A 10,522-nucleotide genomic window follows, 5' to 3' on the forward strand; every position below is an offset into this window, starting at 1 on the left:
GACGCCTTCAGGGACCGCGGTCCGTCGGACAAAGGAAACGCGGCAAACTGTTATCGTGAAAGTCCCGAGAAATTATATTAAATATTAAAAAAAGATATATATATTCTTATAGTCACTGGACTGACGCGTACAGGGTTTATTTGGCCGCTCGAGAGAACAAAAAAAAGCATCTTAAAGTTCTTAAAAAATGGCCTGAAACGACACACATCTTTAATAAACTACAGTGACTAGTACACATGGAGTCATTTCTGGGGACCGATTTTGCAAAGGAGATACTTTAGGGGGACCAGCGATGTTGACTGTTTTTCTCTTGAAACGTATATTGAAGATTGAATTATGTAAACATTGGAAAAATGACAACAGCCTTCGCCTGAACTTAAGGCAGGGGTGAACAAGTGGCCATATGAGAAACCTGAACGCTGTTGGAGGGCCAAACTAACAGTAACACACTTGTCATTCATGTGGTGATTGACCTCACGCGAGCCGGACCGGGACGCCCAAAGGACCACATATGGGCCTCGGGCCATAAAATGCCCAGGTCTGACTGACGGGCCAGAGGTCGGCGCCAACAGAACGGCATTCAGTCTGTGAGTATTGAGTAGCTTCAGACAGGACGGATACGACGGATGTGAATTTTGAATCAGGGTTTGTATTCGGAGGCATTCGACCCGGCTGCAAATCCAAACATTCTGAGAAAAGAAAGGGACAGTGTCTAAATTAAAAAGCATGCCATTTTATTTCCAGAATATTTCAAAGTCGTGTCTCGCTCCCAAGCCCGAGGGCACACCTTGCATGCTGCTTTGCTCCAGAGATGAGACATTGCACAAGGCACTTCAGATTCTGCAGCTCTCTGCTTTGGAGACAGCAGAAAGGACATCGTTCCACCGAGGCTCCTCACAAACAGGCCATTGTGAACAACTCAACCTGCACAGCTTTGCTTTGTTACATTCAGACTTTAAATAAAATCACATACTCAGGCACCCGCGTCTCACACCGGTAAAACGGTACAAGCCTGACGCTCGCACACCCCGGCTCAGACGGACTCGCTAAACACAAGATGCTCTAAAATGGCAGACCTGTCCTTCACGAAGGAGATCATCTTCCAGCCTTCAGAAATGCTCAGAGAAATGGGAAAGCGTCCACATCGGCCTCCTCCTGACAAGAAGAGTGACATTTCTCGGGTCTCTGGGCCAGCTTAGATGAACAAACCTTCCTTCCACCGGGTGCGGCACAGCCATTATTAGTGTTAACACTGGGCAGTGTTGTCCACGGTGTGCGGCCGAGGGGGTCCGAGGAAGATCTACGCTTCAGGCTCCTTATGAATAATCACAATTGCATTTTGCACATTTGGTTTTCACGTGACATATTCAGTAGTGCATTCTTGGTATAGGTGGAAGAATTACAAGGTGAAAGTGTTTTTGTTTTGTTTTTTTTAAAAGTGACATGAGTTGTGGGAGAGTGATGAGGGAGCAGCATGACGGCAACATGGCTGACACAGCTGGTGAACCCCCTCCCAGGGCTTCAGCTCCGCCGGGACTTTGAATGCTGGATGAGCCACTGAAGTGTGATATCTGGAATCAGAGATGCAGCAACAATTTAAACTCAGAACCTTGTGACTGCAAATAAATGGTACCAATAGATTCGAACTAATACGGCTGCTGGGTAAGATCTAAATGTCAACTGTACTGTTCATATTCTTTCTGTAAATATACACTGGTGGCAAAACGGGAGATGGACAGGAGTGCAACACAAACACCTCACAGGAGAACAGGTTCCTCGGTAACGGATCGGCGGATGAGGATTTGGAATCAGGAGAACATGCGGCAAACGTTTGTGAAACTTGCAAAGGCAAGAAAAACCAGTGCCTGCAGCCCAATTGCCTTTTCCTCTCCTTCACAATCACTGCATTATCAACCCCAACTCACCGATGTTGTCTTTCTCTTTGCAAGAGACGGAGTAGCAGCAGATCTCCCTGTCCTGGATGGCAGCCAGATTCCTGTGGTGATCATGGAATAAACCCACTCAGATCGATTCAAATGATCTACTACCGATCTGTCAAACCTCGGGATGTTGAACAGACAAACTGGAACACATACACCTATCCGCCGCCAGAGGGCACTAATCACAGCAATAAACCGAGATCCTACTGTCATTTAGTCTCTGAAGGAGTGAATAGTGAATGAAGAATAAAAGCGGCTTATGGAGCGAGTACCCCGGTGTGGACAGGGAAGTCCAAGGTAACCACGGGATGGACTTACAGTTTCTCGATGAGCTGCTTTTCGTCTAGTGCGGTTGAAAGATCCCTTTTGTTACCAAGAACCAAAACCTGAAAAAGAGTTGAATCAATAGAAAGCCCCACGATATGAAACCAATGCTCAGATTGACAGAAGAGACATACTTACAGGAATTCCTTGCAATTGGGGTTTTTCTAATAAATTATGAAGCTCATTTCTAGACGCCTCCACCTTCTCTCTGTCGGCTGCATCCACCATGTACCTAAAAAAAACAACCGTCCAATGATAATCAGTGGCCATACATGTAACAATAAAAGAGATCCACGTAACTGTCGGACAAACGGCGAGCACTCACACGATAGCATTAACCCCCCGACAGTAGCGCTCCCACATGCTCCTGAACCTCGGCTGGCCTCCAATATCCCAGATCTGCAGGATCGATAGCATCCATTCAAATGACATTGCGGGTTCAGGCACGACCGCCGCTGTCCGGCATCTCACCTTGATGGTCACGTTTCCTTTGGTGACCTTCCTCATGTTGAACCCGACTGTTGGGATCATGTCTTCACTGAAGTGCCCCGACTGAAAGACACAGCAGAAGACCGCATCAGGTGGACGAGCTGAGAGAAACCTGGACCTCCAATCATGTGGTCCTGAGTTTATTCACACAGGCTTTAAACAACCAGGGACAACAGTGCAGCTGAGCAGATACCTGGATAACACCTGGTTGATAGATTCAGTACCTTCTCAGATTGATTTTCAAGTATTAGCCATGATCATACTTTTTACTTCCAAACATGAAAAAAAAAAAAAATCTTGTTTGTTTTGATTTTGTTCCTGATTTTCCTGGAAAATCCAATACAGCTCTTCCAAGCAATTGGGGGGAAAAAAAAGAATCAATAATCAGCTGATTTAGTAACTGGAAAACTGTGGGGGGGAGATACCACTGGATGATTAGAATAAGCAGATGCTTTGATATTGGTCACACAAACACACACACAGTCACCAATTATATTAAGTTAATGAAAGCAATGCAATTCATAGGTAGAGGGGAAACGGTCGAAGAAGTAGAAAATCTCCTAAGAACAGTGGCATCTGAACCGGCAACCTGCCAATCAGGTTGCAGAAGAGAGGCGCGGATTAAATATTGTGTAAACGAGGTCAAACGTTCCACATGGAAGTGAAACTGCTGAAATGCTGAGCGGCAAACCAACCCTCCACTGTCTGACCATCAGAAAGCTGCAGTAGATCCTGCATCCTTCCTCTCCGAGCTCTTTGGACGACGTAAAACCCGAACACGCGAGCTGTGTGGAGGAAACACATGACCGGACCGAGTCACCTGACGGAGCTAAGTGGAACTGAATGTTGAGGTCTCATGACTGAGGAGGGAGGCCCCCCCCGCTGAGAACTCTGTACTACTTGCTGTTCTTACCCTCTTTTCTGTGAGACTGTAAGCTCAGGCTGCTGACAGGAATCCCGGCTCCACCAACAGGTGGACCTAATCTAGAGATGCAGCTTTTATACTTGGATGGGTCTCAGCGCCTGAGTATTCATCATTCTTTGGTGTCATACAGTGGAACCTCGACTTAGTTCAATTTGTTCCACGACCAATCCGTTAAATCCATTTGCTCACACATCAAATTAAATTACCCTGTTGAAATGAATTGAGACGCTAGCAATCTGGTTCAGACCCCCATCTCTGTTAAGTGTTTTTACACAAGAAAATTCTATTTTAGAACTAACAAATAATGTATAATTATGATTATTACATAATCAAAGAGAATGATAGAAACAAAGAGGTATTAGTAAGTGTACTTCCTTGAAGAAGGTACAAAGATGGCGGCCGACCAGATGGGTGGAGGAGGTTTTGGGGTGTCATTAGGTGCTCCATCCCTTACTTACTGGTTCCACATTTAATGCTCAATGCTATGCAAATGTAACGTGCATACTTTGCTGCTGCGCTTTATGTCTAGATTCCATTTATGGACAGAGGAGAAGCCACTCCTCTTGTTAAAACCATCAATCTGTCCCCGACCGGCTCACAGACGATGCTCTCGCTCATGGTATCCCACCAATACTCATAGAGGCGGCAGGAGTCACGCCAGTGAAAAACTTTAAGCCCAGTTTACTGGAGTTTGAACCTCAAAGGTGTGCCAACCACAGCCCCCCGCCATTGTATTTGTCAATTCTGACTGTGGGTTGCGAGGAGAAATCTGATCATGTAGTTCATAAAACTCATTTCAAATATTTCTCATGTCAAGAGAATATTCATGATGGAAAACCTACATAATCATGAGCGAGGTTTCAACACTGAGTTACAGACGGTTTGGCCAAAGCGTGGAGAAAAGGAATGGACCGATATTATGTGTGGACGTGGAGAATAGAGGAACATCCTGAACCCCCTCCTGTACCTTGGACCCTCATGTCCTCACCTGTCTCACCTCGACACCAAAGGGCCTGTTTGGACCATTTCAGGGCTTCACAGGAGCTCTGGGACAGGAGCATGCTTTTCTATTACAGCAAAGGTCTACACACACACACACAAAGTGTTGTTGAGCAAGATACTGATCCTTAAATGCTCCCCTGACGCTGACAGGTGCTGGCATGCCATCTGTCAGCCGTCTATCATCATGGAAGAACCATGACGCGGAGTTAAATGCAGAGAACCAATTTCCCAAAATTGGATTGATTAAGTATAATTTAAAAAAGGCAAGAAATCAGCAGGATCAGAACTTGTAATGAGGACTTGGATACATGCTCCTGATAGCAACGTCTACATCCATCACTTCCCCAGGGGAACATGTTGCCGAATCGCCGGCAATGGTTGAATTCCGGAAGTCTCTGTCGGCGTCCACCTGACAGCAGAGGACTTTTGTCTGGGAGACCTTCAGACCTTCAGTTCCATTCATAGAAGGTCTGTCTCCTCTGTGATTGTTTCCTTTCACTGTCTGCCTGGATCCATGTGTACCAAGTCTGGTCCTTCTTCTGATACATATTGCAGATTTGCACATCCTCACAGGATGAACTAAGCGACTTATTAATCTTGGATGGAAGCATCAGACTCGATCATCTTCCTCCTGTTAATTAGATGTTTCCACGAGTGTCAAACTAATCCACCTTTGAAAAGACCAGTGAGAAGTCGCCTGGCGTGCAAATCAGAAGGTGCAGGGAAGTTGGGATGTCAAGTTTCCTCATCTGTTCAAAACGACTGTTGACAGCTGGTCCGAAGGTCCAATATGTAGGTCAGAGGTCTCCAGGTGGGAGTCAGTCACAGGTCCAGCTATGGCTGGTGTGTGTGATCGCCCCGCAATCCACTCTGTTCAAAAACACTAAACTGTCTTTCACAACATGTTGCTAAAACTCTTTCAGTCACCAGGCAGTCGAAAAAACATAATAAAAACATCTGAGGACCTGAGAAGTCCACACAGGTGGGTGCACAGGTGAGGGACTGACAGCTGCAAGGGACTCCAGGGGAACGTGTTAAAAACCTGATGAAGAAGGCTCAGTACTCAGCACCGGCAAAGTAATGACCGTGTGCGTGTGAGAAAAGCCCCAAGGATGCAGATTTGTAATAATTCCGCAGAGAGAAGCTGAATGCTAGGGCTAAGACGGGCTTTCGAGGTCCTCCTGCGAACTCAAACCCGGCGGTACAGCCGGCCTTAGCCGGACGGTAGAGCCGCACCTGCGCAACGTTACGAGTAAGCCGGTTCGGTCCTGGCAACCGCGCTAACAGCGGTTAGCAGTAAGCTAGTTAGCAGTAAGCTAGTTAGCAATAAGCTAGCCGCGGTTAGCCGTAAGCTAGCCGCGGTTCGCAGTAAGCTAGCAGCGGTTAGCAGCAAGCTGTCTGAGTATAGCAGCAAGCTAGCAGCGATTAGCAGCAAGCTAGCAGCGGTTGGCTGAGTATTGCCTCGCAGGCTAACAGCGGCTAGCGAGCTAACAGCTCTGCCGGAGACTTACAGCGATGACGTTCACAAAGGTGGTTTTCCCCGAGTTCTGCAAGCCCACCAGGGTCAGCTCCATCTCCTCCTTCCAGAACAGGGACCGGAACCAGTCCAGAAGCCGGTTTATTAGCGCCAGCATCTCCAGGGTCGAATATCAGCCTCTGGCGGATCGAAGTGCCTCTCCCTCCCCGTCAGATGTGGCGTTTTCCAGCGGGATAGAGGAGTGGGACGCAGGCAGCGGTCATATGATCATCAGGGGGGCCGACGCCGATAGAGCGCCCCCCAGCGGCACAAGCGGGAACTACATCCATGTGCAGCTGATGTTAAACGGGAAAACCAGAATCCCTTTTAGCGGCCAACCAATTGAATTTTAGTCGCCAAGCGACTGGCTTTTAGTGGCCAACCAATTGCCATTTAGCGGCTAACAATTTGAATGTTAGTGGCCAACCAATTGCCATTTAGCAGTCAACCAAATTAATTCTTGTGGCCAACCAATTGGCTTTTAGTGGTCAACCGATTGGCTTTTGGTGGCCAACCGATTGGCTTTCAGTGGCCAACCAATTGCCATTCAGCGGCCAACCAATTGAATTTTAGTTGCCAACCAATTGACTTTTAGTGACCAACCAATTGCCATTTAGTCGCCAACCAACTGACTTTTAGTGGCCAACCAATTGCCATTTAGTGGCCGACCAATTGGCTTTTAGTGGTCAAGGTCGTGGAGAACAAGGAATTAGTTTCCAGGCTGTCACCTCTCACTTTGCAGGGAAGGGAATGCGTTAGGCAAAGGAAAAATGTACATATTATAGCGTTTTAACAAGGGAAACACCAAGGTGATGGTAAAACGTCTGCTTAATAAGCAATAGCTGTTGCTATTAGCAACAGCCACAGCAATAGCAAAAGCCACAGCCATGCCACACAAGCCTGCAATACAACTGTTTCCCCTCAATGCCAGGTAAAAAAAATCAACAAAAAAAAAAGAATTTATTGCACCCCAAACCACACCCACATAATTCTCAGCAACCCCAAAATCAAACAGAAAACAAGCATCAACATAAATGCCAACATTCGTGACTCACAACAATATTGTAGCACGTGCAAAACAGGCAGTATATGTACAAATATGTACAAAAATGTGAAATGATGATGCAAAAGTGCAGGTTGGAAATGAATGTACAGTATGGGTATTTTTGGTTTTTATTTCTGACTCTCCTGACTATTTACAGCTCAGAGCGACATACCGGGGGGAGAAACAGTTTTTGTGCCTGCTGGTCTTGGCATGCAGTGCTCATCCTCGTTTTTGAGTTTAATGGTTAAACTTTTGAATAGGTTCCCAAACTTTTTACACCAAGAACCAGCTGTGGAAATATTTGGTTCTCCAAGAACTACAGTCATGACCAACGTTACAATACAGTAGCGTTGTGGGCCAAAGTATTCAGCAACAGTTAGGCAAAGTTCAATGAGGCAGATTCAGCAAAGAGCATAATCTTTGCAAAAGTAATTCCTGCTGCAACCCTGGCTCACCATATTATTACTGTTATTATTTTGGTAAACCACGCTTTAAAATAATGAATACACAGTATGAACATTTACACTGCACTTACACATAAGAAAAATTAAGAAAACTATACTCAAATGTAAAGACAACTGAATCTAAAGCTGAAATGAAACTGTATAGTACTTAAAAGTTAAGTCAAAGTGCATTTTGCTTGAATGTAAGCTAGAAATGTACTGCACAAGATTAAATCAAGATTGAAACAGGCAGCCTGACTTGCTGCTGCGAGATTCCTCTGTGTGCCACAAGAGGGAGCCCAAGCGCTGCACTCAGAGGCCGGGTTAATATCTTCATCATAATAGTAAAAATAATAATAATAAATCTTTCAAATGATCGGCTAAAAAAAAATATACTGTTTTAAACTGTTCGTATTCAGACTCCCCTCCAAAGGAGATCAGATGAACGGTGAAGGGATACACAAATGTGTACGGAAGATATTAGGATACACACACACCAGCCATTGCGTTTCTTTAATTACTGTAAGTAATTTTTTTTTTTTTTTTTTTTTTTTTTTACAAATTAAAAAAAACAAGTCAAGATCTTAAAATACAAATTATTTAGGTGAATTAATAATTTCAGAAATATTACAAAGTGTTCTCCGGACAACTGTAAGCAGACGTTTTTGTGTTCTCCTTAAAGTCCCATTTACAACGTCCTTATTGCTGTGTTAACCCCGAGAGCTGCACATCTTCAGCCGTGCCGGCCGGCCGTCTCACCACCGCCACGTGCTGAAAATCACGCTGACCATCAGTGCTCGGCTTCTGCCATTTGGGTCAAACAGTTGCGGGAGTTTTCAGCTCTTGCTGTGGTTGGATTCAGCTTGGGCGATGAGCTGGAGTCCACTCTCCTCTTTCGACAGGTGAACGTCCGAGGCGTCGGCACTGACTTCTGGATCCCCCCTGTGGGATTTATCTGAGAGAAAATGGACAAATTGATCATTAAGCAGAAATGTCCCGCAGCTGCCTCGTACCCCGACCTGCTACAAAACAGCTGCAAAAAGCTTGCCAGGTCCCAAAGAAATATTATGTTTTCTACTTCATTCAACTATTCTTCTCTGCTTTTTTTCCAGTGTTTAATTGTTTTATCAATGTTCACATTTTGCTTTTTTTCTATATTACTAGCTGCGTCTTCTTCACTGGAGAACATATTTTATTCTTCATTTGTAACACAAGTCCAAAGTTTGAGGAAGCCCTTGGCAGATGACAGTGCATGTAAAAGCGCTGGAGCGGATTTACCTTCAGACTCGTTTTTTACATAAATAACTTAGACAGGGGAGAAGAAACTTACTTGCTTTGAAATTCCTGAGGAGATACGTGCATGATAACAGAAACACAAGAAGGACGATCGAAAGCAAAACTGAGACGACAGGGAGGAACAAGTGTGAGAAATCCTCCCTGGGAATGGTTGCTGTAAAGCCAGGCGGCTCTGAAGCTGGTTCAGAGCTCCACAGCTGATCCACAGTGACCGTAAAATCCACGACTGCTGTCGGCACAACTGCTTCTTGGCAGATGGAATCGTGGGTGAGGTTCCCCGGACGCCGTTCCTTCAGACCCAACTGAATGCAGCTGTTGGCCGGGAGACACGACAGGTCATGGAGGGGAGTGGGACGTCACTGGCTGCAACTTAACCTTTTTGACTGGCTCTCACTTTGTCAGCGGTTTGCACGTCTTCATTTTCACATCGTAGAATTCATCATCCCGACAAACAGATTTGGACGTGAAGGCGTCATCTGTCGGCCCTGGTGGCGGAGAGGGTGATAGATAGATAGATAGATAGATAGATAGATAGAGAGAGAGAGAGAGAGAGAGAGAGAGAGAGAGAGTGTGTGTTTTCTCCATCACTTTTCCACTCATGGACAGTTTGATGAGAAGGTCCATTTATCTCCAAGTTTCCTCTGGCAGGATCACTGAAGACAAGCACCTTGAGACAGTGCGGCAGATAGATAGATAGATAGATAGATAGATGGATAGATGGATAGATGGATGGATGGATGGATGGATGGATGGATAGATAGATAGATAGATAGATAGATAGATAGATAGATAGATAGATAGATAGATAGATAGATAGATAGATAGATCGCCTGTCCTCAGCACCACCTCACCATCTGTGAATCTGTGCTGCTCCCTGTCTGGACTGGGTTTGAGTGAGCAGTGTGCGTTGCTGCTGTTCGTGCAGGGCCGTTGATACTCTGCGGGCAGACGGAGGATCAGTCCACGTAACTTCCTCTGCAGGAACTGCAGGCTATGACTCACAGCGCCGCGGCGCAGTCCGACAGCCTTTTGTGTCTCTTCGCCGCGGCCTCTCTTACCTGGACACAGCTGACATTTCTCACAGCGGTCAAACAGGTTGTGTTGGTCCGAGAAGTATCCGGGGCCACAAGGCCCGCACACGGTTTGACCGTTCTCCGAGCAGAACGTCTCCAGAAAGGTTCCTTGGAAAGATCAGAGAGAAGATGAAGAGAGCGGCTCTCGGAAAACGGGATTCACGGCAGCTCCCTCGCGAACGGTTGTTTTACCGGGGGGGCAAAGGTTACAGCATAGTCCATTGATCAAGGTCTGGAGAGGCTTGCAGGCAGTACAACATCCCACGACCCAGGGGCTCAGAGCGCAGAGCGCTAAGGGCAGCCTCAGGGACGACCCCAGGATGGGCGTCATCGCTGGCACTCTGCTCAAACTGCTGCTCTTCAAGGCGACCACCCGGAGATGGCTCGGTGGGCGTGTTTGCTTGACTTCTGGCCAAATGCATGTTTGAGTAACAGCTCAATCGTCATCGGATGGTCACGCCCACAAACA

General features: G+C 46.2%; 2 protein-coding genes across 2 annotated transcripts; both read right to left on the reverse strand.

The window, feature by feature from the left end:
- Window positions 1–713: 713 nt before the first annotated feature.
- arl8ba (ADP-ribosylation factor-like 8Ba) lies at window positions 714–6,408 on the reverse strand. Its single transcript, XM_086149520.1, has 7 exons — window positions 6,192–6,408; window positions 2,736–2,816; window positions 2,590–2,663; window positions 2,403–2,496; window positions 2,259–2,326; window positions 1,926–1,996; window positions 714–1,571 (listed from the first exon to the last, which is right to left on the reverse strand). Exons 1-7 carry the CDS (start codon window positions 6,312–6,314, stop codon window positions 1,522–1,524), a joined length of 561 nt encoding a protein of 186 aa, XP_086005646.1. The 5' UTR covers window positions 6,315–6,408; the 3' UTR covers window positions 714–1,521.
- A 1,631-nt stretch (window positions 6,409–8,039) lies between these two features.
- LOC147232596 (tumor necrosis factor receptor superfamily member 5-like) lies at window positions 8,040–10,416 on the reverse strand. The gene is made up of 6 exons (XM_086148808.1): window positions 10,246–10,416; window positions 10,039–10,161; window positions 9,832–9,918; window positions 9,375–9,465; window positions 9,015–9,292; window positions 8,040–8,639 (listed from the first exon to the last, which is right to left on the reverse strand). The coding sequence occupies exons 1-6, from the start codon at window positions 10,382–10,384 to the stop codon at window positions 8,521–8,523; spliced, it is 837 nt and encodes a 278-aa protein (XP_086004934.1). The 5' UTR covers window positions 10,385–10,416; the 3' UTR covers window positions 8,040–8,520.
- Window positions 10,417–10,522: the final 106 nt, after the last annotated feature.

This window comes from Fistularia commersonii, chromosome 7 (genome assembly GCF_037954325.1).
Source record: "Fistularia commersonii isolate RoL2024-O1a breed Wild chromosome 7, RoL_Fcom_v1.0, whole genome shotgun sequence".
In the NCBI taxonomy this organism is placed as follows: Eukaryota; Metazoa; Chordata; class Actinopteri; order Syngnathiformes; family Fistulariidae; genus Fistularia; species Fistularia commersonii.

Coding starts and splice junctions, on each gene's coding strand:
- LOC147232596 (XM_086148808.1), bottom strand. CDS start 10,384: ATGACGCCCATCCTGGGGTCGTCCCTGAGGCTGCCCTTAGCGCTCTGC. Junction 9,466..9,831: donor GCAGCACAGATTCACAGATG/GTGAGGTGGTGC, acceptor CTCCGCCACCAG/GGCCGACAGATGACGCCTTC. Junction 8,640..9,014: donor CCTCAGGAATTTCAAAGCAA/GTAAGTTTCTTC, acceptor ATTTTCTCTCAG/ATAAATCCCACAGGGGGGAT.
- arl8ba (XM_086149520.1), bottom strand. CDS start 6,314: ATGCTGGCGCTAATAAACCGGCTTCTGGACTGGTTCCGGTCCCTGTTC. Junction 2,817..6,191: donor CCTTTGTGAACGTCATCGCT/GTAAGTCTCCGG, acceptor TGTGTCTTTCAG/TCGGGGCACTTCAGTGAAGA. Junction 2,497..2,589: donor CGGGGGGTTAATGCTATCGT/GTGAGTGCTCGC, acceptor TGTTTTTTTTAG/GTACATGGTGGATGCAGCCG.